The following is a 26,763-nucleotide window of genomic DNA, read 5'->3' as shown; positions in this document are numbered from 1 at the left end:
TGAGTACATATCTGTGCTCTGTTTTGCTTTCCCTTTCCTGTTTATGGAGATGACTCGACGATCGACTTTGTATATATGTATAGTACAAATGACAAGTGCATGAAAATGATGTTTCGTATAATGATATATCTATAATATACAACTTGTTTTGCAGTATCGCGAGAAATGGCGAATACCTCTCTACACCTTATCCTTGTGACCAAACCACCTATACCTATGCCTATCTCTTCTTATTACTCTGAGGTACACTCTGCTTGTTACCCACACTCAGTACCATATGAGCCTCACCAGTCTTCTGCTGTCTCCTCGTGAACGCGTCGGTCATTCCCAAAGGAGTATCCGTAGCGTTCATGGTCAATTGTTTGCGCTCTTCTGCGATCTTCTTGAGTCGTTTCTCAGTCTTCATTCTTCCGGATGTTTTACCACTAAAAAAGGGAAAACGAAACAATCAGCATCGGTCCTCAGTACTTGGAAAGATGAAAGAATGTAGATACTTACTGGAACTTGTGGGACAGGGATTTCCAAGCTTCCTTCGGTGTCATTGCTAAAACAGCAGAAGAATCATTATCAGCTCTTTTTCCAAATCCAAGTGTAGTCGAACAGGGAAGGGGAGAGAAATCAAAGAACGAAAACTCACTTCTTCCAAACTCATCGGTATAAACAATGTTGATATCCGGCTTATACGTCTTATAACTGTCCAACGCATCTCTAGCTTCCTGCTGTTCCCTCATCCTATTCTCAAACTCTCGTTGAGCCTGATCCTTATTCCCACCTCTAGACATGATACGCTCCATCTCTCTCTGAGCGACTCGTCGTCGATGATCGGCCAACCATAAATCCTTCTCTTTCTGAACCCTCTCACGTTCCTGATCTTCCGCGGTAGTTTGCCTGAGAGCACCTTGGTTTCGTAACATCGATAAGATACCTGCTACACCATTGCCTACTACAGGTTCAGATTCGGTTGGTACCTATGCAGCAGGATCAGCTTAGCATCGACCTAATGAGAAAGCTAATACGTACCCCTTCTTCTTCCTTTTTGATATTTTCCATTTCCTGCATCTGACTATCAATCTTCAACCTATATTCGTCCAATGATAATCCCTCTCTAGCAGCCATCTCAGCCAGGGCATCATCCTCCTCGTCAGACATATCTTCATCTTCGTCCATCTCGCCTTCTTCGGTTCTTTCAATCTTCACCACGACAGGTTGTTGGCTGGCATTGGAAGGTGGTGTGGCAGCTCGTTCCCTCTTCACAGGTGCAGCGAGCGATTCAAGGGTGACGTTTCGTACGAACTCGGAAGTGTCATCAAACGTAATTCGTCCATCGTCGTCACCATCTGCTCCATCGGCAGGTTGAGCGGCTTCTTCCTCCTGTTTCTGCTGAGCAACTGAAGAATACTCTTCATCAGCACAATATCCTACCTCATACTCACGAGGCGAAAAGCAATAATACTCACTTCGAGCAGCCAAATCCTCAGGCTTGATCTTAGGCTTCTTCTTTGCGTTCTCTCTTCTAGACCTCGCCAAAGCAGCTTGAAGATCATCATCATCCACCAGGTTATCCGGTCCATCGGCTACGACTCTCCGTTGGAAAGTCGGTTCTCCATCTACTTCCATACCATTCTCGTCTTCTCCACCAGCTTCAGCTTTTCGAGTCGATCGCTTGGCCTTCTTTTTCTGTAATGCGACACATATATGAGCTTCTCGTTGGGTGACAAAGCAAACCATGGAGGGGAAGCTCACCTTTGGTTTCTTGAATCCCTTTTCTCCCTCTTTAGCGTAATCTGATACCTCGAATTCCTCTAAAGACACAGATCGATCAGTGACGCTCGATGTCCTGAACTGTTGTCGTGGCTCCAACTCACTCGTATAATCCAAATTCAGCTTGACTTTCGTAGCAGGAGCCATCCCCATCTCAATATCTTCATCTACAATCTTCATCTTCTTCTCGATCGGTGCGCCGAGTCGGAAGCCCTGCACATGAAATGCAACCAAAATCAGCTATCTATTTGGATACTGTGTGGAAAGATAGAAGAACGAAGGGACGGAAACATACCTCTGATTTAACCTTTCCAGATGAAAACTCATCATCATATTTGCCCAAGATATCCGCCTTGACACCTATCCTATCTTCGTCAAACTCCTCATCGTCGTATCCTGTGTATTGTTCTGCTGCCTTTCTCTTCCTTTCCTTGGCGGCCTTGATAGCTGCGTCATCTACCATATTGACATTTTGAAGTTCGTCCTCTGCATATTGGAGTGAGATATCAGTCATTCTTCCTACGTATGAAGAAGTGGGGCGTGTGAACTTACCATCACCTTCCAATATCCTATTATCCTTCAAGGTCAAGATGACATCTTCGCCTTCCTGGAATTCATCGACGTCGTGGCCAACTTTCAATCCGCTCAAATCACCTGTCGTTCCAAACCCCCAAAGTCAGCTGGTTTCTCATGTTTTGGCTAACTGACAAGGAGGGGAATACTCACGTTCGTCATATATAGCCTTGTCAGCCTCCTCCATCTCCCTCGCTCTTCTAGCCAATTCAGCAGCACGCAGCTTCTCCCGTTTCTTCTGCTGCTTGATCCACGATTTCGTATCTAGCTTATCATCTTCGTTGGAAGTTCCCAGAGTCTTACCCTTGAGTTTCGCATTGAGAGCTGATCGATTACGAGATCTACATCCAGGAGGGTATGTCAGATATTGATACTGATCATGCTAGAACAGAAGAAGGTATGAACGCTGTTTCTGTCTAAGGACATTTCACAAAGCTGGACAGAAGGGATTGCGTGGAGGGTGAGGGATTTGGTAGAAGAAAGAGAGAGGATTGATACTTACTTTTCGATTCGTTCTTTCAAATCCTTCTCCTCCTTCTCTCTCCTCATATCTTCTCTTCGTTGAGCATAATTCGCTTCTGCCAACGCATCCTTGTCCACTGGTGCTTCCTCGCCTTCGGCAGGAGCTGCTGTAGAAAGCCCCAATTGCTCTCTCAGCTTGAGAGTTTCCTCTATAGTGAGCGATTCTTGATTCATTGACATCCTGTATGACTATCAATGATGTTTTTGCTATTATTGAAAGTGATGGGAGATGAAGAAGTGAAAGCGTAAGGATGGACGTTGACGATGAATTCGAGGTTGAATTGGTTCAGTTGGGTGGCAAATCCACCAAGCAGGAGCTACGGTGAGCGGTAATTCGGGAATTCCCGCAAGGTGGCATCTTCAATGGTCTGTTTACTCGGTACAAGTTCAAGATATGGATTATCTTTCATTGTGCGTTCTACTCTATACATTGACCACAGTCACTCACGAAATCAGGAGTCAGATATCATTCTTTCCAACTTCGCCGCCCTCTTGACACTCACTGACATCAACTCGCCACAACGATGCCGCCAAAAGGAGGATCCCGAAAGACAGAACTTCGAGCCTGTCTCATCTGCTCAGTCCTTCAATCGACCAACGACTTCTTGACTCAGGGTTGTCCGAACTGTGAGGAGATATTGGAGGTGAGGCTATATCCCAGCTAAATTGGAAGCTTTATCGGTAAACGACGAGCCCAACAGCTGACTTGTATTGCTTGGACACGCCCAGATGAGAGGTTCAGCAGAGAGAGTAGCGGAATGTACGAGCGTGACATACGACGGGATGATAGCTATGATGGAACCTTCTGAGAGCTGGGTGGCTCGATGGCAGAGGATAGGTGGGTACTTCTTTCTCCTGTGACTGTATCATTACATCCAATTCTCTCAGCATATTCCGGGGCTAGACGACAGTTATTACCCTGCCTCGACAGAAACAGATAAAATGCTGATGTCTGAACGGTCAATATCAATATAGACAAAAAGATGAGAGGGATCTATGCTGTTCGAGTTACAGGTCGACCCCCTCAGGACGTAATAGATGCTATAGAATCGCGCGGAGGGGTGTATAGACCTAGGGATGCTGTGGAGGACTAGTGGAACAGAGGGTTTGGACTCGGTTCATAGGGAGTACTATTGAGAATGGAAGTAGAGAAGAGGGAAGCGTCGATTCGCGTTTATACCCATCATGACGATACATACGATTCAACGTCTTGTAAGTTATAGTGTAATATGTGACATGTATTCGTAATTTACAGATCTAGCATCCATTCGGGACGCAAGGTCGTGTTCAGGTCAGCAAGCTGAACGGCGATAATGCAGCGTCTCGAAAGGCAAATACAGAATCATACAATTCATTCAGACTAACAATCGATACATATATACTTCTTAATTAAACTTCTAATTGTCTTCCTGGAACATCTCGGCATTCTACTATCTACACATCTTTAGCCAAAGGTGCTTCAGCAGTACCACTTCCATACTTCTTGACCGGTTCCTTCGTAGCATTCTCATCTCCCTATATCGTGACCAACAAATCAGCTATGAACTCCGTTTTGCAATTTCTCTTTAAAGAGGATATAGCTCACCTTGAAAAGCTTGACTTCCTTATCAGACATCAACCTCGATACCAAATCCGCCTGTGTCTTCTTGAATGAAAACCCAAACCCTTCGTGAGAGTAGTCCTTCTCGTTGGCTTGATCCTTGTGGTACAGGATCAAGGGGAAGTCGGAATCCTTGGTAGCTGGGTCGAGGACGATGGATACGAGGGCGTTGATGGTGGCTGTCTTGGGGATGAGGTGGAAATGCCATGTCTACGTGCAGCGCACTGTCATCAGCAATGTCTCTTCACGTATTATAAATGGTATAGATAAATGGAGGTGTCCCCAACTCACTTGCTTGTTTCTGAATTGGATCAAGGTATCTTCATTCTTGACGATCTCATAGGCCACGTTCTCAGACTTGGGGAATAATTTGGGTAGACCAAACCATTGGCCGGCCATCTTGTATCGATCTGATGGTGGCATAAAAGATTAGCCTTTGGCCTACAACACTCCACAAGCACGGAATAGAATGAGTGAAAGGTAGTATGCACTCAACTCACCATTAGCATAAACAAACTGATCATCATAAACACAAGCCGGCGCGTACCTCGCAACCCTCTCAATGGTAGGTTGACAAGAGTACAGGGCAATCACATCATCTATCAACTTTTGTCTGTTGGGTGGTAATGGGATCGATCTCGAGGGATCAGGTTCCATATCTTCCGTGGGGAGGGTTTGACGGGGTTCGACAGATTCTCCTGTAACGCCCGATGCGGCTTTACGGGTGTCGAGGATGATTTGAGGGATTCCTACTTCTTCTGAAACGGACATTTTGCTGTTATTGTTTTGTTTGGAAAATAAGGTGAAGGATCGACGAGTGGCTTGGTGTCTTAATGATGTGATTAAAGATAATGAAGATCGTTTTCTATCTATGGTTGGAGAGGTAGAGGTAGAGTAATGATTCGTACTACTACTACTAGGCAAAGGGTGTGCAAGTGGTGGTAAAGATAATGAAGATATCTGAGATCTAGGTAATATAGGTCTAGTATTTATATGGGACAACGGTAATGGTAATGAATGGGATGTTACGCTGACTGCAGATCGACTGGATGACATCAGAGCTGTATACTGGAGTAGAAAGACCGATGACCGAATGATACGATTTCAGTTTGAATAGGTTTGGTTTATGCACGTGAAAGAGACGATGACGAGGTGTTAATGTACTGGAGATTGGAACGATGTCTACCTTGACTTGGCGAGCAGGTGTGAGAGGATATGTACGGCGTGGACAGCTATATCTCGAGAACAGTTTATATCCCTCCGCTCATAGGATTCGTTGATTCATCCCCGACCTACTCAGCACATCGACGATCCTCAGATGAAGTATCGAAATGATTACCCATCGTTGAATGAGATGCGATAAGAGGTCGGGCATAGGTGTCCCATATCGTATGCAATCAGTCTCATCCCGCCGATTTCTAGCCGGTGCTTATGCAGTACTCGGATGAGTTGATAGTATGTTACGATACATTGTCGCGATGAATACGAAGATCGGAGTGATCGCAACGTCATCGACCAAAGCCAATCTTATCGATCGGAAAGATAGCAGCATCAAGGCCGATAATCGATAATCGTGACTGACCAGCAATAAGGCACGCTGTGTGTCCATTTACCGGAATCACAAACTCACTTTTACAGCATACGTGTAAGTGCAGCATGCACAAGGTGGACGATTGCTGGTCTGCTCGGCAAGAGATCAACAGTATAACAAAGAGATGTATAAAATTCATAATGTCGTAAAGGTCGGCCGGGAATCTGCACTACATGTACATAGAAGATACCTCTGCTACACCCTTTCTCAAACCTCTTACGCGGCCCATTCCAGGTGCAGAGTACGGTTCATCATCGTCTTCTGTCCATCTTTTGCTACTTTGTCCGAAGGTACTAGATATATCGGGTGAGATGGATTTGAGGGATGATTGGACCTGGGGAAAGGATAGCGCCGAGAGTGGGAGAGGAAGGAGGAGGACAGTGGGGATGGGGATTGAGCTGGTGGGGTGAGATGCCTGTACCGAAGCACAAGAGAATTAGCAATGCGACGGCTTAACCTCAATGGACACAATCTCATGAGTGTACAAGTTGGAAGACGATGACGCTGGGTATAAGGATCTAGATCTTATATTACACAGATGGGCGGACTCGGGCACTCACGAGAGAGACCAAACCCCCTGCTACACCCGTAAGATAATTAGGCGAATCAAATCCTTTCGTCCCCTCTATAGTGCTTGTGGAGAGCACTCGTATAGGTGGATTATCTAGTCTTCCTGTTCGTTCAGAGGGAGAAGGGATGTACATCGAAGGGACATATGAGCTGACGACGGTCCTATAGCAGCAAATAGTGTATGAGCGATGTGCATACGAATGAACGCACTGCAGGGAGATTGGGAAGAGAACATACCATTTCCCAGCTTTAACTTTCCCTACCAGACTCTTAACCACTTCCCAGCACTCATTCCCATTCAAATCACCTTCCTCTACCAATATCACCCTGCCCTTCCCAACCTTGTAAACAACCCCGACACTGCTGCTTCCAACCTTCACTCCTCCAATCATCTCACCCTGTACACTCTTCGAGAGATACCTTCCAGCCTGACCTAATCCTATAACCACCTCTTCCACTTCACCTTCTAGTCCTGTGATGTCCACCTTGACTCCCTCGTTAATCCGTATTTTCGGCTTGGAAGGTCCAGGTGCCGCTCCAGGATAGGTACCTTGTCCTTCTTCGTCGGAGGAGTCTGATTCGAGCAAGTATCGAGGAGGGGGAGCGGTCAGGGGAGATAGGGGGTCGTTCATATTGGTTTGTATTACTATCACTGGTCTTATGTATGCTCAAGTCTGTCCTTGTTAGTGTCACTTGGTCACCTCCCTCTGATTAGACATGCACGTACTATATAGCTCATCAAGAGCCAAGGTGAAGGTGAGCAAGCGTTGTGGAGGTGATCAGCGTAAAAACACATGACGTGGCATTTATTTCAACCTTCACGGTTGGTATTTCGTCATCTCTGCTTTGCTTTTCCTCCTCTCTTTCCTTAGAACAAGGATGTATGTCATTGTTCCTCGATATCCCCCTATGCATGTGCGAGACCAAGACAAGTGGAATGATGAGTATACTATGTGTAGGAAGATAGGTCTTACGCAAACACAGCTCGTTGTTTTATCACTTCTCTCTGCTTCTAGCCACAGTGATACAACGGGATCAAATCTGGTTCTCTGTCGAGTATCGAGGATAGTAGTATCATGTCCGAGTTCCGACATCCATGAGAAGATATCTACTACTAATCATTCGTTTGTCCTCACTACCTCACTACATCAAGGAGACAAATCAGGCAAGATGGGAGCAGCTCAATCATCTCAGAACGTACAGGAGCAGGTCATAACTCCCTCCGAGCCAGGGACATCGGTGCAAGTGAGTGATTGATGGTACTCCTCTTCATGAGCCTCGTTGCTTTTCACTTCCTATTCGCCCTCATCCTTCCTATTCCCGCTGCATCTTGAAGCGTACTCCCTCGACTATCTCTCCTCCTTGCGCTCTCCCACCTATTATTTCCTTTCTTCCCTTTTACTCATCCGCTTCGTTGCTAGAAAGGAGATATTCCCGAACAAACAAATACTAATGCGCAATCCCAGTTCTCCCCCTCCCTGATATCCCGTCTCTCCTCCCCCTCTGACCCATCCTCCTCCTCCTCCAACTCACCCGACGACATCGTCCGTCGACGACTCGCCGCCGAATCCGCCAACCTCCGATCCCAAGAAGCCGAGATCCTCTCCAAGATCAATGCCGCGTTGGAGAAGGAGAACCTCGACAGGGAAAAACCAGGTATGAGCTCTGAGGTTTTGGGTAAAGATATCGAGCAGGTTCGAGAGAAGGTAGAGAGGCTGAGGGAGAAACGGTTGAATACTTCCAGAGGGGTTAGGGAAGCTAGGGAGGGGGTTGAGAAATGTTATTTGTGAGTTGAGCTATACCATATCTCACGAGCTGTCATCTTCTGTGAAAGGTTATTCTTGCTCAATCACGTTGAGGTGGGGCTGGATATTGATAAATGACTGTGCAAACCAGGACCAACGCCGAGAAACCACTTGACTGTTGGAAACAGGTAGAAACTTTCAAAAGTGAGGTAGCCAAGCTTGAACAGGTGAGTCGGTGGTGTTTTGCAATGATTGTGCTGTACTCTCTTTCCAGAATGATGAGTATCACAGCAGCCCCTTCTCATTCCGAGTATTTCCTCGTAGGCAGCGCTGACCCTTGTCGTTGCATCTGTTAGGCATTCGTAAAATCCCTTCAATAGATACATACAAGGAAAACTGCCCATTTATGCAATAACTTTAACATGCCTTTCTTCGCAACTCCATCTCATCTCTCTGATTCGGGAGGGTGTATGAAGGAAGTCCGATATGGTTGTATCGCATATCGGCAAACTAACCTCATTGCAACACTGACATCGCAGTTGTCTACATCCCCCTACCTCCATTCACACATATCCCCTCGTAGATCGGATTTGATCCATCCCCCGTTACCCCTCTAAATTGGGTTGATCCTTGGTTATAACCTCAAAGGATGCGATTGGCTGGAATTGACAAAGGACAAGGTCCAACTAGGTGAAACAGTACTGCACTGATCAGATATATGTAATATGTATATCCCACAAATCCGCATCAAACGATCCTTCCCAGAATCCAGAATAAGCTGTCTACTCGACTTGAGACGAGAATAATCAAGCTGGTCTAACCAAGTAATTCAGAATAATACTAAAAGCCCGTTCAATATAAATAAGTAAGGTCGTTCTAGAACAGAACGTCATATAGATATATCAAGCAATATTCATCCACTATCCCTCCTAAGCATGAAGAAATCCCTCGGACCAATGACGCTGATCGATACCAATCCCCCCCGATTCACACATAACAACCTTCCCTCATCTTCCCACGTAGACGTCGATACTCAGAAACCCAAAGGGAGGTTCTGGACTTCAGAAGATGATACAGGCAATCAAGCGACGTACCTGTTCTTCCCCATCTTCGCGTCCTTCCTTTTGATCCTCCTATCGAGCTTGTCAACTCCCATCATCGAGGGATTGGGTATTGCCAAGATTGGGGTTGAGGGTGGTGGGAAGGTGATTGTGGGAACGTGGGGGTGGTGTATCAGTGGATTTGAGGGTGTTGAGTGAGTGGACCTTGTATTTTACTGATTTGACTGTAATCAATATCACCGTATTGTATATGACATAAATGGATGAACGCTAATATTCTGCTGATCCGTCATCAGGAACCAATGTTCAGCAGACAAAGGGTTCAACGTAAATCTCTCTTCTACTCTCAAAACCCTCCCTGAACCATTAAATGGAATACAAGGAATAAGCGATCAGCTGAAGGTGGATTATCTGGTCGGTAGTGGAGTAATGCACATTCTAGGTCAGTCGTCAACACCAGATATAGTAGCAGTAGTAGGAGTATCCAATGGTCCCTCGAAGTCGTATTGGAATTCGCAAAGCTGATTACTTCGATTGGTGGATTACCAGCCTGTCTATCAGTCTGGATGACCCTCTGCTGGACCCTCGCTTCGTCCGGATCGTGGAAATCCAAAGAACGACATGCGCACGATTGGACGAAATGGGCATTCAACGGTGCTGGTTTCAGTGCGATCTTGATTCTGATAGCTGTGAGTCTAATTCCGCTTCGATATAATATCCCAGCAAGATCCTCTTCTCCCTCTCCTATCTTCCTTCTTCACAAGATCTTTCACAAGATCTTCCACGCAGAGTGGACATGTGAGCTGATAGAGTGCTCTGGACATAGTGGGCACTTGACCTAGGCATGTTCACCCGCCTCCAATCTGCCTCTAGCGGAATAACCATCGACGATGAATCGCTATCTGTCAAACCAGGGTGAGTGGCCTACCTCACCTAACCCTAACTCAAAGTGACGCAGCAACGCAGAGCTGACTTGTCAATTCCTGAAATTTACAGCGCAGCAATCTTCATGAACCTCTTTTCCTTCCTTCTCTGCCTAGGATCATACATCACAAGACTCACGTGGGATAAATTTAGACCCAGGCCAAGTTGGACAGTCAAGGGGTGAGCACACTCACTCGCCGATCCACATATCCCTTCTAGGACACGATGAAAGCTGATCCGGTTTTGTGGCTTAGTAACTCGGATTTCCACCACCCACCCAACTCAGCCGCTCTTCCTCCCAGCGAAGATGCCCCACCAACTTGGTAAGTCCCCTCTCCGCCTCAACTCTGACCTCACAGAAATGGACTTGAGCTGACGTATAATTTCGGATGTGCTTTAGGGAACCACTCAATATCTCCCCCAATCAACTGACAATCGACGAGAAACCACCCATCATCCAGATCCAGGGGTCTACTCCGACGGCAGAGGCAGATCCGAACTCGAATTCGGTCGATCAACGTGGATTCATGGTTTAGCTGCCTCTCGATGGGATCGTGCTTCACTCTACTCCACCTGAACTGCTCTACCCAAATGAATGGAGGAATAAATCTCGTTTGAAATTGTGTACTCTAATGACTGTAGCATATACGTATTCGATATTTATGATACACGTGGAACCATACCACCTAACATCTAACGATATACCCATGCATCTCGTTCCCCTCATTCCCACATTTCCCACAGATATGACAAGGACAGATGCAATAATAACATATCGTAATGTAAGGTAAACCCAACGTATGACCTATACATGATCCAACAGGTATAATCGACCAAGGTATAACATATTTAACCAAGGTATATATATGAAAGAGAGCAAGAGCAAAAACAGGCAAAAGACGTAAATGAGTATGATAAGACCTAATTCTATTTATATACAACTCTCCTTTCCCCCATCCATCCACTTTCTCAATCGCTCCCTATCTATCATTTATTCCTTTTACACCACTACTGGCCCTAATCCCGATCTAGAAACACCTGCGGCGCATTATCTACCATCCACTGGACGCTCATTGCTTTACCCGCCATATCGCCAAATTCTCTATTCGGATCGGCGGATCTCATCAACGTAGCTACGAGCCATTCACACCATCAGCATCTCATCTCAGCCCATCTTTTCTATCCTTATACTGTTATTGTAGATGGGAAACCGACTCACGTCCAAAGACCACACCTAGGTTCTGGGAAGTCATGAGATTGACGCTCGATTGCGCAGTCACTCGATTCAAATGTAACATCAACGTTTTGAGGGTGTTGTAATGTTCTTTGGGCAGTTCTTTAAGTAGAGCACATAAGGCAGATTGCTTGTTGTTCGCGTCTCGAATACCTAGATCACATCGGCCAATCAGCACATGTACCTCCAAACATCCTTCGTCCTTCCTTAGCGGACAAGGCAGAAATTCGGTATGACGAAGAAAGATGAGTAGTCCCACTCACTCGCAGCTGCCACAAAGCTCTCATGCAACGCATGGGTCAACAGCGGATTAGGTAAACTCCTGAAATACGTTTTCAAGACCGACGTGACGCTCGATATGTCGTTGAAAGTCTCCAGATCGGTCAAGTCGAAAGCATCGTAATCTCCTCTTTCGAATAATTGAGTGATCTGCTTGGACTGGGAGGAACCACCTGTCTTTCGGTAGATACCTTCGTACTCCATTCCTACAGTGAGAGTATAACCATGATCAGTATGAAAAACTTCCATGTTATATATGATGACGTTTTGACTTCCGAGCAAAAGTATGGTCATAAGGGTAAGTGAAATAGCCAACTCACCAACATCCTCAACAGCATTAATACATTTAGTCACTATAACCGGAATGGCAGTCTTATCCGCTCCAACCTGCTCAATGAGATCACGACCGAACATCGAGGGGGCTAAGTATTACATATATATCAGCATGTTGCCCAGTAGTAGTAGATGCCGGAGATGCACGCAAAGGAAAATACACTCACGCAACGGTCCATCAAGATTCTCAACCGTACCGTTCCTACTTCCCGTACAGCTCCTAGGTAATTTCTCGGCACACTTCGAGTGACAGACTATACCGCATGCTACGAGCATTTTCCAAGATTAGTAAATGTTGTCACGAAAAGAAAGCTTCCTCAATGCGAAACATAGGTTAAACCCCATCGTCGAGATGAACTCGAAAGCGTCTTGTGCCCTTATGTATTTCAACCCTTTCTCCACAAAACCTCTGAGATCTCCACATTCCACTATGACAATGGTGAAGACGTAGCCCACTCACAAGAACATTTAACCTCCTGCAACCCCCACATCTTCTCCTGACAAAGCTCGCACCTCGTCAACCTCATCGTCGAATGTTGATTAAAATTATGATCCCTCAGTCCAAACTCCGTCGAGGGCCTCTGCAAATTATTCCCTGCTCCTCCTGATCCACCATTGGTTAATTGGCCATTAGCAAGTCCTGACATGTTCACTCCCAGTCCTGGATTTCTGAGGTTGGAGGTAGGTAGATTAAGAGGTTTGGAGATGGAGGCAGAGACGGAAGATGAGTCGGGGCCTTTGGAAGATTTGTACCATTTGAATCGTCTTGCAGGGGCAGCTTCGATCGGTTCGGGTTTAGTCACTTTCACCACCCGGGCAGTCTCCTCCGGTACTTCCTGTAATGTCGCCGAGGTAGCCAAGGAAGATAGTGAAGGAGATCCAGATGGGTGTGTTCGCCCGGAAGCAGATTTATTGTTGAATATAGTGGTAGGTCTCATTCTAGATAGATGATCTTGTACGGATTCAGCTTGTCTAGATAACGAGGCGTTCAATTCAGCCAATTCTTCATTCTTCGCTGCGAGGGCTGCGGATTCTTCCAAGAATGATTCTTTGGTTTCTCGGAGTTCCGCAATCTCACGTTGAAGCGCTTCTCGCTGTGCAGTGAGGGGTTCGAGCTCTTCGCGATATTGCTCTTTGATCGTATCGAGGCGGTTGGTAAGCGATCTGCTAAGTGATGAAGCTGCATCGTCTCCGTTGGATGACTCGACGCTAAATCGATCAAATCGATCATCAGTATTTCATCCCTTCACCACACCTCAACTGATAAAATAGCCCACACCCACCTTCCCCTCCTAGCATGCAGCTCCTCAACCTCAGCAAGCGTCATATCCCTTTGAGCTCTCAACCTCGAAATATCCCTCTCGAGTCCAGTCAAGCTATTCGCCAGATCGTTACTCCTCCTTCTCATATTCTCTGCTCGACGCTCATCACCCGAAATAACGCTCAATCGGGCAGTCTGAGAATGCACCTGAGCTCGCAGTCTCGAAACTTCCGCTTCAAGTTCTCGTCGATGAGCTAGCTCCTTGTCGTACTCCTCTCCTGCTATTGTCAGACCTTCAGAGTATTGCTGACTTGTACGCTACATCAAAAACCAGTGCTTAGCTCAATTGCCACATAATCAGAACACTCTTCTTACATATCCTCGCACTACTTGTTTAACATCATGACGACGAAAGAAGTTGGACTAACCTTTGCACCGGTATATTTATTCTTCAAACCCGTGATGGTATCTCTCAACTCCTCAATCTCCTGAATCACGCCCGACAAAACATTCACATCCACCTCGATCCTATCCTCTTCGCGATGTTTCGCCCCAGCCACAAGCTCCACAAGCGTAGCAAACGATCCATCTCCAGTCCCATACCTCGAATTGATCGATAGGGTACTATCAGCGGAAGGTTGTCTGATCCGTAACATCTGGGGGGTCTGTACTTGATCGTTGGGCGATAATCTCGATCTGGAGGGTGATCTGGAAGTGATCGCTTCCAATGATCCTGACGCAGTAGCAGTACTGGAAAGCTGTTGCTGTTGGTCCGCTGCAGACGATAACATGTCCATATGTGGTGATCTGGCCAAAGAAGGTGATGTGCCGCCTCCCTCATTGATGGACAGTGGGGAAGAAGGTCCACTGCCACCATCGCCCTCAGGTTTAACAGTTACGACTGATTCACCGGATTTATTGCTTATGCCTGCTGACTTCGGTGACTGATCGATATTGTTGAGGATGACAGCGAAATCAGGATCAGATAATGAGAATGACATTGGCGGTAGATTCGGGGCATTCAGACGAGGAGTCGATAATGCCCCCTCGGAAAGTTGATTGCTCGATGGTTGCTTGGAAGGTAAGCCAGAGGAAGCAGTATTATCGATACTTGATTTCCTAGACGCCGAAGAATCTTCATCTTCGATAGTGGGCAACGGTCGAGATCTGCTTGTACCCAATTGATCAGGCAAAGAGCTGGTTCGAGGCGGTGGTCCGGACACGTTTTGATCGGGGGTCGATCTCCCTCCTCCAGCTGATAATTGTCTCTCTTTGAACGGGAACATGTCGTTTCCGGGCGATGGAGACGGTGTAGTAGGTGATCGAAGGGGCTGTAGACCTTGTGACTGTTGCTGTAGCTGTTGTTGCTCCGCTTGTAGATCAGTGAAAGATGCTCGCAACGGCGATGGCGGAAGAGGTGACATCCTGGGTTCGGCATTGAATGTTGAATTCTGCGCGTCCATGTTGAAAGTCATAGCTGGATTTATCGATCTTCTCCTATCAGCCTTGCTGGTAGGCACGTTCAACCCAACAGGTCCAACTCCTAACCCGACATTTTGAGGTTGTTGTCTGCCTGAGGGTCCAGCCACAGGTGCAGGAGAAGAAGTATGGAGTGATCTTGAGGAGCCTAGAGATGGACTAGGTGCATGACCAGAATGTTGTCGACCTTGGGGACTATGTTCTGAATCCATCGATCTGCTATGCGGTACTCCCCGAGTAGGATCAGATGGGGAAACGGGCAATGGAGTGTTTTCAGCCTCGATGATCCTTCTATCAGCTGGTGAAGTCGATCGTTGAACCGGTCTATCCACACTGAGATCTCTCTGTTTATCCCTCTCCCTCTCTCTTGAGGAATCTCGTTCAGATGCATCTTCGAAGGCTTCTCCAGGGTTGGGTGTCCCAGTACCATTATAAGGTGTATCAAACTTGCCAGAGTTGAATGAATTCGGAGTGGCCGAAGGAGAAGCGAGAGGTGAATTTGCAGTTTGAGCGAGGGACATGGAAGATGGTATGCCCGGTGTGGATTGTAGGAAGTGACCACCAGTAGGCTGTACGATGGGCGAGGCTATTCCGTGATCTTCCTCCTTTTTCTTCTCTTTCTCCTTCTCACCTCCATCTATACTTTTCTCCCGCCTCTCCTGCTCCCTAGCCTCTTTCTTAGCTTGTTTCTGCCTCTTGTGCTCTGCATGACGTCGGCTTCGCGCTACTCGCTCATTGTGACATGCCTAGGTGGGAGCGTCAGCAGGTTCATAGACGTAGGTGTACGAGCGATGAATGGTGGCTTACCATACAATATATACCCTGACTGGTCTTGGCAAACACCAACTCCTCTATACGTCTCTTACACGTTCTACAAGTGAAGCAGTGAGCATGGTATGATTCATCACCTGTCATGATAGCTTCCTCTGTGATGGCTTGTTTGCACACGAAGCACTGTTTTGATAACGATTTATCAGCTATCTCATGCGGTTCTGATGATCCTAACAACACAGCTAACCCACCTGGTATGAACAGTTTCCACACACTGGACTACCATCAGATAGTAAGAGCAGATTCGTATCCGCCGATACTTTGTTCTTGCATTTCGCACATTTGAAGCAATCAACGTGCCACAGGGAGGATCTGCAATCATAGTAGATGTCAAATTAGTATGAGCTAAGGGGGTGATCAACGTGGACCTGTGGTCGTAGCCACGCAGAAAATGGTAATTTTGGGTCGGTGATACGTTCTTGGAAGTTCTAAGAGGAGGATTCCGCTCACCCAAAAGCGACAACAACCCCACCACTCTCCTGATCTATAACCTGCTGACATCCTCCGCACTTTGCATCCAGATCCCCCAGGTTCGGCAAACTATCGCCCGTTTTAGTCGTTGCCTGTTCTCCGCCGGCGATCTTGAGATCCTGCGGCGTGCCGTTGATAGTTGACGGAGGGATGTTGGAAGGTGATGGGCCTCTGGGAGATAGGACTGCGGGAGCGGAGGTGGAAGCTGAGGGTTTCTGTGAGTCGATGGAGGGTGAATGTGGGTTCGGGTGGGGGACGGGGAATGCTACGGATGATGGCGAGTGGGTGGAGGAAGATGCGGAGGGTGCGTCGAGTGTTATCGATGATGACATTGTATCTGTTCCAAGTAGGTTGAACGTGTTTTGATTTACCCAGAGATGTTTGTCATTGGTCTGGGGGGTATGAGTATGATGATGATGATGATGATTGTTGGATATGTGTGGGTGTGAATGTGAATGAATTGAATCAAGTTATCAAAGGCGATGCGGTATGATGGGGGTGGGAGGGGTTCCTTTGCCTGTTTCTTTGAGTGAGAGTGAGAGTGGGAATGAGAACCAACAATCGACAGATGACCAAGCAAAATAAAAGTCAAAGCTTCTGATCTTGATGGAACAAGTCGTGTCTTGTCGTCTTTGTCGCGTAGTTGGTAGTGTGATGGCAGTTGTGATAATCCGTCTATTCTAATTCCATCGATCACACTCCTCGTACTATTCTAAACAAGCAATCGTACTTGACGCGTTGATCCCCCAACTAACAAGACGTGAGTCCAGATCAAAGTGAGCGTGTAGAGGTTGACTCTCGTCCAACGTCCTTTGTCTTTTGGTAGGGTGGTAGGGGTGGTGGTATATGCGCGTATAGTATGGTATAGCGGTAGGATGGTCCAAGCTCAGATTCGAGATGGAATCAGCTGATTTTAACGACTACCTCTTGCTATTCGGTCTGGTCTTGCGGTAGAGTATCTCCTATAATCCCTCCTTTCTACTGAATACAATTGATCTGGACCGCTGTACGAATAATGGAGAATGCCGATATGACCGTCAAACGTTGTCCGTTGTCCCGTTCTAGAAATGTCTCACTCGCTGTTCTTGACTTTCGTTCCGTCGTTATATCCGTGTTTTGTGGGCAGTTGAGATTGGAATGCAAATAATAACAATAACAATAACAATAACAATAACAATAACAATAACAATAGATCTCTCTCTCTCTCTCTGCACCTACAGTATCTACCTATCTGTATACCACGAGCAGCTGCAGAGGTGAGCTGTAGCTACACTATGGATGTGCCAGATGATATGCTAAATTGCTTAATTTGCCCCCAGCTACCCTATACCCTATACCCTGGCAGGACGTCGCGTCAGACCAGCCAAATGAACAAAAAAAAAAGCGAATGAGCGTACGGAACTGTGGGGTACGCGTAGCGTAATCTCCCATATAGTCAAATGGGAGGATCAAATAGGTAAATATCATACTCGAAAGTCAAGTCAATTCGACCAAATTTATCGAAACAGAAACAAGTCATTCTCATTCGATTCTTGCTTTCTTCTCTCTGCATGTTCATCTTGATTGATACATTGTATGTGCTGATTGTACATCTTCAACAGGTGAGTATCATTCCATCCCCTCCTCTACACTGTCCAAGCGACGCAAACCCGACAGTACATACAAAGATGAACAAATTATCTTCAACCCACCTACGTGGAAAGTAATGCTTCCACCCAAGAGGTATACAAAATAATACACACTGAAAATTCTGAATATGTACTGTTCGCATCTATTGCCCACAATGTCGCCGCTCGACTCAAAGAGAATTGGATGGGAAGCTGACTATCTTGGATTGCTGGAAATAGGTCATCGCTGTATCGTCGTCTTCCTTGTCTTGTATACATAAATTCCATCTTAATGCTATTATCGTATGCAACTCCCTCTCATTGCGGTACACCTTATCATTTTCTTCACATGAATACACATAAAATCATGACCGTCAATTTTATCAGATAATACAGACATATTGTACATATCATACAACCAGCTCCTTAGTTAGCCCAGGACTTATCTTCTCCACCTCCTCAATCATCTCCTTATAAAACGCTTTACAAGCCTTGATACCATTCCCAGAGGATAACCAGCTACTCTCAGAGTACGATGGCCCGCATTCAGCCCAGTACTATGAGGGGTAAGACATTACATGTCAGCTAGCCATCGCTTTGTGCTATCCACCTCACCCTCTGTCTCCCCCCCTGAACGTTCTCGCCGTCCCCATTTTGTATGATCTCACAACACCACCAGATACCGGATACCAGTTCACTCACATCATAGCTCTGTTCCGCCAACGCCACAGCAGAACTAACGTTCCTCGCCCCCTTCTCTGCGCTCCTGGCATTAAGCAGCAGGAAGGGTGCCCCGAAAATCACGAATCCGGGGGAAAAGTTGAAATCCCTCCCGAGGTTGGTACGTGCCAGTCCGGGGGAGACGGTTATGATGTTGATATTGGGTAGGGAGGGGATGAGCGAACGAGTAAGCATTTGGAGGAGTAGCTGTGGTGTGGGATGGAATTAGCTTTGTGCGACATCACACTTGTGAGAGCCGCATTACTTATGACTATACATTGAATTGTACAGTGGGGTCGATGGATGATATGGACAGCAGCTCAGGCTCACCTTCGACTCCCCGTAAATCTGCCTATTATCAAACCCCTGCCCCGTCCTATCGTTAAACACCGCTACTATACTCTCCCCCTCCAAGAGACCACGCTCAATAAGATCAGTCTCAGCTGAGGTGTGCAGCCCTGAGCCGAGAAAGAGGATCTTGGGTTTAGGGGAGTTGCTTAAGAGTGGGAGGAGGGTTAGGGAGGTGAAAAGTGGGGAGAGGACGTTGGATTGGAATCTGATTACATATCGTGGGTGATCAGTTTATCACTTTGAAAGAAAAAATGTCACTTTGCAAGAAAAACAACGATCTTACGTTGATGAGGATAGAGGATGACTCATCGATCAGACTCAAGACTCACGTTCGTTCATACCCATCTTTCGTAAAATCGGGATCTTTGACTGCATTCCCAGGATTGATCCTGCGTTTTCACACAAGTCAGCAAAGGAAAGAAGGATGCAGAACGAGACGTCCATGAATGATCACACTCACCCAGCATTGTTAATAACCACATCAATCCTCTCTACGCCCCTCTTCCCCAATTCCTCGGGTAAACTCCTAATAGTATTGAGATCACACAGATCCAGATATACAACCTCTACTTTTAGGTTCTCATGGAGGGATTGTAATTCCAATACGATCTTTTCTGTGGGTTCGACGGATCGTACGCAGAGTATCAACCTTTCTGGAGAGGCTCCAGCGAAATGCTTCAGTGATTCTAAGCCTATACCTACACTCATCACCGAGGGCATCAGCCAGGTCTTCTCGCGTGGGTAGAGGGGAAGGGGACATACCTGAATTAGCACCTGTCATCAATACTACTTTACCCTTCAGATAGTCCCCATTAGGTGCGGGTGGGAGGGAGGTCCATTGTCTTCCTATGAATGTCCAGAGGGTCATTGTCGATAGATCGATTTGGCTGGATGTATCGTGAACGGGGCAGAGTACTCGGTGATACGAATCAATCCTGGTATATATACTTTGAGATCGGGGACCGAGTGTACAGCTTGGAACGTTGGAGGTGATCAATTGAGATGGGATGGTACTGTGAGCGCTATCACTTCCTTTCAGGCTCTGCCATGTATATTTAAATGATGTTGCCGATAACATTGACAGAGACGGCAAGGACAAGGACGATCATCAACATTGTCATCCCCGAGGTGGAGGTCATACATCGCTGTAGAACGTGAACTTCTCACTGATACTGGTGGTAAATGTACAAGTATGCATGACATCTCGCCATTACAGTACTTCTTTCTCATACAGTCCATGCACAGCACAGTGTCGACTCTCATACTGTCGTTCTATGAGATGTACTTCGAGTGCAGAGGATACATTCCTGCAGTATAGTGAGACGGGCTTAGGTGACATCGAGATGTAAGGCACGATCAATCACGTTAACGGGATGGGAGGTAATGGTGGAAATAACAGATTAGCCGATTCCATGCATATGATATTCAAAGTGAAATACCACTGTACGATGACATGTCATTAGTCTCCTTTAGGTGACTAACGCTTCGTCCCTCCATCTCATCCCAAAATAGAGAAGGATGTTCTCGGCCCTCACCTCTCGACGCAGTCTCCGCCTTGTCCTTCAGACACGGCGACTCACTTCCGACCTTGCTCCTCAAAGCGGGCGCGCGGTAGTCCCACTATGGATCAACGGAGAATCGCTCAAATCGTCTACGGGAAGGACGGTCGTTCATAAGCATTCCAAGACGGGGGAAGAGACTTGTGAGGTGGTCGTAGCGGGAAAGGAGGAAGTGTGAGTTGACTTTCTTGATTGCATTGCCCGTCGTCAATCTCTGTTATCTCTGTTCTGAGCAATGGTAAATTATTTAACTGATAATACAATATAATTGATCCACACCAGTGATCAAGCTATCAATTCGTCTAAATTAGCTTTCCAAGATTGGAGGAACGTAAATGGGTGGGAGAGGAAAGGCATCCTGCAGAATGTGGGTTATAACCTTCAAGGTGCATCTTCCTTGCTACTATACTAACTTGACTGATATACCCTTCGTTGTAGGTCGGTAAACTTATCAGAGATCGTTCCAACCTCCTATCCGAAGCATTACTATCCGACACGATCTTCTCAGATCTTGTGATGGCTCAAGATCAAAAATCGGCTCTACACCTGTTGGATGGAGCGGCTAATACGTGAGTCTGCGAATCTTTGTGCTTTTGCGCGGTGTTGATGCGTTCTGATCTTGTCTATCTTATCTGTTTCAGAGCGATATCAGTTGAGGTGAACAATACCCTTCTCTATCGGTCTGAAGTGTTTGATTAAAGAGCTGAGTAGGAGATTTATGTGTTAGGGGTCGATACCTCAAACGGTCGATGGGAGCTTCTCAATGGTACTCAGACAGCCGTACGGTCCTGTACTGAGTATACCAGCGTTCAACTATCCTTTGACACTGGCGTTGAGGAGCATAGGTATGTCTGTGTCCTTATCTCCATGTTGTGGCTGTGTAATTCCAGCACGGGTGACCTGGCTAATGTAATTTGGATGAACAGCTTATCCGCTGGCATGTGGTAATACCGTCCTTCTTCGAGGTAAGTGGTCTCCATCACCTTTAACATCGCCTTTAACACGACCCTTAATGTTACTCGCTAGGAATGCAATGTCTAATCATTCTCTCAACCCCGCAGCATCACCCCTCCTACCTCAGTTCTTCCAACTCCTCGGCCCTTTGTTCCAAGAAGCCGGTCTACCCAAGGAGGCATTGCAGGTCTTGAACTTTTCTGAGAAAGATGTGGGAGAGAGGGTAGAGCAGATAATCGCGCATAGCGATGTTAGGGTAAGCTATACCATTCCTACTGACGTCTCATAAGAAGCTCACAGATTCATCGATGCCTGATTCCAGATGGTCAATTTCACTGGATCGGTCAAGCTTGGTAAGATCTTAGCTGCGAAATGCGGAGAGTACCTCAAGTGAGTTATCAATCTGCTCAATGAAGGCAGATGTACAGGAGCTGATGAAGATGATGTTCATAGGCCATCCTTAATGGAGTTGGGAGGTAAATCAGTAGCTATAGTATTACCTAGTGCGGATCTCAAATTGGCAGCTAACAACGTGAGTATCTATCTCATATCCTATCTCTGTGATGCGCGACTCATTTGACTGCGGTAGATCCTCTTCGGGGCGTTCCTCAACTCCGGTCAAGTCTGCATGTCCACCGAACAAGTCCTGGTACATTCGGATATAGCGGAGGAGTTCGAAAAGGTGTTGAAGGAGACCGCTGAAAAGGCTCAATGGGGAGAGGGAATGGAGATGGTCAGACACCGTTCTGGGGATGGTGCGAAGGCATTGTACGATGACGCGGTGAAGCAGGTGAGTGTGCTTCCTTCTCATGCCCGACGCGAATGTGCTCTCGTTTCAGTATTTGTTTGAAAGGTATGATTAGGCTCATGTGAACGCATATAGGGCGCCAAAATCCTCTATTCCGCCTCTTCCTCCTCGTCCACCCCAACATCAACTTCCTTCCCACCTACCATCCTCTCGTCCCTCCCCCCCACCTCCAAATTACTCAAAGAAGAATCATTCTCCCCCCTCCTATCGCTACACCGCCTCCCCTCCACCTCGAGCATAATCCAACATGCCAACTCGCACTCTACCGGCCTAACTTCATCAATCTTCACAAACGACTATCGGGAAGCTCTGGAGATAGCCACAGACCTGGAGAGCGGGGCGGTACATGTCAACGGAATGACGGTGCACGATCAGCATAATCTCCCGCATGGGGGGTGGAAGGATAGTGGGTATGGACGGTTCAATGGTCAGGGTGCGGTGGAGAGTTTTACGCAGACGAAGAATGTTAGATTTGTTAAGGAGGGGATGTTACCGTTGGACTTGCTTTATAAGGGATTGTAGGGTGCGAACGTAGGTCATTAGGCAGAAAGATGACTCTCCAAGACGGTGGCGATCTTGATAGCATCTAGTGGTCGGTGGAGGGTCTAGAATAGGGGGATAGGAACGTGCGTCGTTATCAACTTGTTGCGATATCTGGTAAATACGGACGGAATGTAATAGATGTACCGGAAGGAACGTGACATCTGATAGAACAGCTGATGGAAGCGCAACATAAGATCGACAGAACATTCCATGATATGATGTTCAAGTACAGTACGGCCGTATCGATGTTGTATCGTCTTTCCCGGCTGACTCCAACTCCGACGGACTCAAATAGACCACTTTGTCAAGGCTTGACGACCATCACCATTACCAGGACCAGGATTCTCGGTTCGGACGCGAGTGGAGTGGCTGACATCAGAAGTGAATACAGTTTGAAAGAGTATCCAAGCATCGAGTTATCGGCTCGACTTCTGTTCATCCAGCTTCTGAATAAGTGGACAGGATCAAGCGAGAGAAAGGATCAAATAAAAGAAAGCGAAGAAAACGAAGGAGTTGGTATCCTAGTTTCAGGTACATACAGTATATCCGTGAGACGAGATGAAACGCACGAGCCCATCATCATCATAGACAAAAACGAAAAACGCCGTGGATTTAGCCGATAGGTACCATCACTTCATTTGCTCATCATCTACTATGGAATTACTCCCTGCCTCGTAGTCGTGCTACTCTGGTGGTCTACTGCTCTTACTGCTTGTCCCCGCCTCCTTCTCGGCAGCAATTGCCCTTCTACAGCAGCTCGGAGCGAACGAGATGGTATCAAGATGAGATATATATAGCCTGAAGTATAGAGCAACCATCATTCCCACACTTCCTTCACGCTCGGTTCATCAGCATAAACATGGATACCGACAAGAACCATCAAGCCCTCGTCCGGCAAGGCAGTCCTTTCATTCACTTCACCTGTCAATCACGGAAAGGCCGCTAAATTCTGGTGATTGGCGCTGATTGGTGTGCCCTGCATTGCCCAGACCGGACCAAATCCCAAGTCTTCGGTCTTAATCTTTCCTAGTCACTTGTCTGAGAGGAAGGCAGCCGCCAAGCTCGAAAGGAGAAGAAGAAGAAGATCAGGTCCGAGAACATCAGGTGTCGGACCTCAGCCATCACACATCAGATACCAATCAACTGATCGTTAGACCCTTTTCCAAAAACCGGATCACAGAAGGGGTTTAGTGATGTTCCCTTTTTAGTCCTGTATATATAAATACCTTGACATTGACATCGAGTTTGCATCCCTATCGACAGCCTAAACACGATTCTCTTTCTTTCATAATCAAGCTAAACTTCCTGCTAGACCTATAATCCAACTTGACTACATACTTTCGATCGTTGCATACCCCTCGCCAGCACCTAGCCCGACAAAAAACGAGATCAAGATGAGCTCGATGACACCCGCTGAAGCTCTCGAACAAGCTGCGAAGGAGTCGGTGGATTATAATCATAATCTCAACCTGGGTACTTTCATCATAGCGTGAGTTTATCTTGCGCTATCCAAAAGACATAAACTATCAGAACAGATACATACGTATGAGTACATGGGGCTATAAGCTGATTTTCTACATCCAATGCTCGAAGAGCCGGCACAGACACGTTGCTATGTGGAGTTATGATTGTTCAACTAATCAATTATTGGACGTTTTCAAAGGGTGATAGGATGTTCAATAAATCAATTGTCGTATGTGATACTCCCGTCACTTAGTCTGTCCTTTCAATTGGGTATTCGAGATAACCCCTTCCTTCCGCATATGAGGTAGAATATCAAGGTACTGACCGCCGTCTCATAGATAATCACCACCCTGTCAGGGTTCCTGGCTACCATCTTCATCATCGTCCTGATGTTTAGATTGTTCGTCTATCATTTCGGCTCTTATGCTCCCTTCGCTTCGTTGAATCGTGAGTCGGTGCTCCTTCTTGCAATGAGATCAACAGCTAATCACTGGTACAGTCCTGGTATACATGAGTATAATCGATATCATCCCCTCCGTGGCCACTCAAATATTCTTCACTGAGAGAGCGTACAAACTATGTAATCGATCCAAAATCCTCGTGGGCGCTATCTCCTTCTGCCTGTAAGTTTTCTCTGTCCCCTCGGCGAGGCCATCTTCTCCCCTTCAGCTTTGGTATCGTTTCATTGACTATGTCACTGACTGATTCGTTTATTTGGATGGTAAAACCAACAGATTAGTATCGATCGTCGGAGCAATCGGTCTACCAATTTCCAGAGAAGCAGTCCAAGCAGGTGAAGCAGCGGTAAGTCCACCCACTTGCACTACAATCTCGACATTACTGTACAAGGTCGCTAACCAACATATAGCCCGATGTGAAGAAGGCATTCATGTATCTCTGGTTATGTGGCTCGCTGGCTGCGGACCTTATGATCTCCTCTTCGATCATGTGGAGTCTATTCAAAAGTAAGACAGGATGGAAGGAGACCGACGATACTATCACAAAGTTGATTAGGTGAGTTACACTCCCAACTTGTCACGTCTTCACAAGTGTTATGCTGAGTATCTGGACAGGATTATGGTGGAAACTCAATTACCTCCTACTTTACTGTATATCCGACATATACTATCAGTTTAGGACCGTTGTTAGAATACTAATTTGAATGGGGTGAACAGGATCATCTACTTTTTCATCGTTACCTTTGGGTTCCCCATGACGTACCTCGACATCTTTGCCTTGTGAGTCAAGCTCTTGCTCGTTCTCTTGTACAGACACTCAACACCGAAAGCTGTATCTGACTCTGTCGTTCATCTGTAGATGGGTTCAATCAAAGTTCTATACCTGTGGGTTACTAGCTTCGTTGAACAGTCGATATTCTCTGAGGAGAACGATGAAGAATGAATCTTCCTCACATGGACGGGTGAGTGTGCCCCCCTTGGAAGGCGACCAGCAGTAATACTATATATTCAGAGAAGCTAATTACGAGTGTCCGTATCGAGACAAACAAGACCGGACCTGTGGTGCACGTCCTAACGGAGACATACGTTCAAGTGAGTAACACTAATATCCGGGTTGCAGTGGCGCTCCAAGCTAACATGCGCCATGTCAGAACGGAGATCCCACAGCTTCTACCGCCAACAACACCCAGTCGTACCGACCCACCTACGCCCACGCCCACACGCCTCACCGAATCGTACGAAAAGACCCCTTAGACCTGGATATGGACGATGACTCGATCGAACTAGAGGATAAGACTCCCCACGGGTCCAATCATACCGAGGGTGATTTGGATGAGAGCCATAAGTTGGATTATGTTGATAATGCTAGTAAGACTGGGCTGACGGATACCGCGGAGCTTCGTGGTAGATAGTTCGAAGGAAAGCACCATGTTTGGAGGTCGTGTGTGCGCCCAGAATTAATTTCTTTCAATGAACGATTATATCTGTCATTTCAATTTCAAAAAGTTCCAATAGGGTCTGTGAGGGGTCAGATAAGCTCTATATAGATATACATGCATGTACTTTGGCGATTCGTTAGAGGGTGTAGCTACTCACTGCGTCGTATCGTTCTACTGCACACACTGCACCCTGAATCTCGAGTTACTTCGGATTGTCACTTGTCGACGTGACCCCAGGAGTCCCCTATGCTACTTTGTTTTTATCATATCGCTCTCGTTGTTCTATATCTCGATATAAGTCTGACACGGCAAGAGATCCATCGTCAGCCTGTGTTTAGCATCGATTCCGCACTATTGAAGCGGTACGTGTTGATTGAGACTCGAATGGGAGTAATGACGGTGGCGAATATGACAGGAGAGAATATCCGGGAAGGGGTTCTCCTTCGTTATGAGGAAAAGTCTTCTGACTGACATCTTAAGTGGACTGATGAGTGAGCTCTCCAATAACATTGCTCAACCGGATGACAATCATCGAACGCTTTCAGATGCATATTCGCTGGCTGCTATCGCGGGACTGCAGTCCGTTTGTATCCAAGCTTTGTTTGTGTAAGTACAATAGATGATT

At 46.6% G+C, this 26,763-nt stretch overlaps 10 protein-coding genes across 10 annotated transcripts; 5 read left to right on the top strand and 5 right to left on the bottom strand.

Moving 5' to 3' along the window:
- Positions 1 to 220: 220 nt before the first annotated feature.
- I302_108135 (uncharacterized protein) lies at positions 221 to 3,036 on the bottom strand (the record flags this gene model as incomplete). The annotated part of the gene is made up of 11 exons (XM_019194093.1): positions 221 to 425; positions 499 to 544; positions 638 to 968; positions 1,021 to 1,388; positions 1,458 to 1,677; positions 1,744 to 1,802; positions 1,866 to 1,974; positions 2,057 to 2,247; positions 2,314 to 2,415; positions 2,488 to 2,675; positions 2,837 to 3,036. The coding sequence occupies 11 exons, from the start codon at positions 3,034 to 3,036 to the stop codon at positions 221 to 223; spliced, it is 2,019 nt and encodes a 672-aa protein (XP_019044216.1).
- Positions 3,037 to 3,380: 344 nt separating this feature from the next.
- On the top strand, positions 3,381 to 3,950 carry I302_108134 (transcription elongation factor SPT4; the record flags this gene model as incomplete). Its single annotated transcript, XM_019194094.1, has 3 exons — positions 3,381 to 3,500; positions 3,586 to 3,694; positions 3,832 to 3,950. The coding sequence occupies 3 exons, from the start codon at positions 3,381 to 3,383 to the stop codon at positions 3,948 to 3,950; spliced, it is 348 nt and encodes a 115-aa protein (XP_019044217.1).
- A 340-nt stretch (positions 3,951 to 4,290) lies between these two features.
- On the bottom strand, positions 4,291 to 5,227 carry I302_108133 (uncharacterized protein; the record flags this gene model as incomplete). The annotated part of the gene is made up of 4 exons (XM_019194095.1): positions 4,291 to 4,371; positions 4,442 to 4,666; positions 4,748 to 4,866; positions 4,957 to 5,227. The coding sequence occupies 4 exons, from the start codon at positions 5,225 to 5,227 to the stop codon at positions 4,291 to 4,293; spliced, it is 696 nt and encodes a 231-aa protein (XP_019044218.1).
- A 989-nt stretch (positions 5,228 to 6,216) lies between these two features.
- On the bottom strand, positions 6,217 to 7,249 carry I302_108132 (uncharacterized protein; the record flags this gene model as incomplete). Its single annotated transcript, XM_019194096.1, has 3 exons — positions 6,217 to 6,462; positions 6,608 to 6,779; positions 6,855 to 7,249. The coding sequence occupies 3 exons, from the start codon at positions 7,247 to 7,249 to the stop codon at positions 6,217 to 6,219; spliced, it is 813 nt and encodes a 270-aa protein (XP_019044219.1).
- Positions 7,250 to 7,787: 538 nt separating this feature from the next.
- On the top strand, positions 7,788 to 8,742 carry I302_108131 (uncharacterized protein; the record flags this gene model as incomplete). Its single annotated transcript, XM_019194097.1, has 4 exons — positions 7,788 to 7,862; positions 8,084 to 8,403; positions 8,514 to 8,589; positions 8,719 to 8,742. The coding sequence occupies 4 exons, from the start codon at positions 7,788 to 7,790 to the stop codon at positions 8,740 to 8,742; spliced, it is 495 nt and encodes a 164-aa protein (XP_019044220.1).
- A 555-nt stretch (positions 8,743 to 9,297) lies between these two features.
- On the top strand, positions 9,298 to 10,883 carry I302_108130 (uncharacterized protein; the record flags this gene model as incomplete). Its single annotated transcript, XM_019194098.1, has 7 exons — positions 9,298 to 9,617; positions 9,720 to 9,865; positions 9,973 to 10,112; positions 10,250 to 10,338; positions 10,420 to 10,527; positions 10,602 to 10,670; positions 10,748 to 10,883. The coding sequence occupies 7 exons, from the start codon at positions 9,298 to 9,300 to the stop codon at positions 10,881 to 10,883; spliced, it is 1,008 nt and encodes a 335-aa protein (XP_019044221.1).
- Positions 10,884 to 11,364: 481 nt separating this feature from the next.
- On the bottom strand, positions 11,365 to 16,567 carry I302_108129 (uncharacterized protein; the record flags this gene model as incomplete). Its single annotated transcript, XM_065870608.1, has 11 exons — positions 11,365 to 11,480; positions 11,567 to 11,734; positions 11,845 to 12,066; positions 12,181 to 12,282; positions 12,361 to 12,459; positions 12,654 to 13,402; positions 13,477 to 13,772; positions 13,883 to 15,679; positions 15,741 to 15,887; positions 15,956 to 16,076; positions 16,215 to 16,567. The coding sequence occupies 11 exons, from the start codon at positions 16,565 to 16,567 to the stop codon at positions 11,365 to 11,367; spliced, it is 4,170 nt and encodes a 1,389-aa protein (XP_065726680.1).
- Positions 16,568 to 18,252: 1,685 nt separating this feature from the next.
- I302_108128 (uncharacterized protein) lies at positions 18,253 to 19,781 on the bottom strand (the record flags this gene model as incomplete). Its single annotated transcript, XM_065870607.1, has 6 exons — positions 18,253 to 18,399; positions 18,545 to 18,769; positions 18,893 to 19,118; positions 19,243 to 19,302; positions 19,374 to 19,611; positions 19,676 to 19,781. The coding sequence occupies 6 exons, from the start codon at positions 19,779 to 19,781 to the stop codon at positions 18,253 to 18,255; spliced, it is 1,002 nt and encodes a 333-aa protein (XP_065726679.1).
- A 650-nt stretch (positions 19,782 to 20,431) lies between these two features.
- I302_108127 (uncharacterized protein) lies at positions 20,432 to 22,756 on the top strand (the record flags this gene model as incomplete). The annotated part of the gene is made up of 11 exons (XM_019194101.1): positions 20,432 to 20,646; positions 20,755 to 20,839; positions 20,911 to 21,041; positions 21,114 to 21,129; positions 21,200 to 21,317; positions 21,399 to 21,437; positions 21,534 to 21,682; positions 21,749 to 21,816; positions 21,880 to 21,958; positions 22,016 to 22,216; positions 22,310 to 22,756. The coding sequence occupies 11 exons, from the start codon at positions 20,432 to 20,434 to the stop codon at positions 22,754 to 22,756; spliced, it is 1,548 nt and encodes a 515-aa protein (XP_019044224.1).
- Positions 22,757 to 24,171: 1,415 nt separating this feature from the next.
- Positions 24,172 to 26,111, top strand: I302_108126 (uncharacterized protein; the record flags this gene model as incomplete). The annotated part of the gene is made up of 11 exons (XM_065870606.1): positions 24,172 to 24,266; positions 24,371 to 24,470; positions 24,580 to 24,688; positions 24,741 to 24,864; positions 24,976 to 25,045; positions 25,110 to 25,255; positions 25,315 to 25,350; positions 25,417 to 25,479; positions 25,559 to 25,661; positions 25,741 to 25,791; positions 25,851 to 26,111. The coding sequence occupies 11 exons, from the start codon at positions 24,172 to 24,174 to the stop codon at positions 26,109 to 26,111; spliced, it is 1,158 nt and encodes a 385-aa protein (XP_065726678.1).
- Between the last annotated feature and the right edge of the window lie 652 nt (positions 26,112 to 26,763).

The sequence above is a fragment of the Kwoniella bestiolae genome, chromosome 7 (genome assembly GCF_000512585.2).
Source record: "Kwoniella bestiolae CBS 10118 chromosome 7, complete sequence".
Classification (NCBI taxonomy): Eukaryota; Fungi; Basidiomycota; class Tremellomycetes; order Tremellales; family Cryptococcaceae; genus Kwoniella; species Kwoniella bestiolae.
Note: the sequence above shows the minus strand (reverse complement) of the source record. Positions and strands in the feature narration are given on the sequence as shown.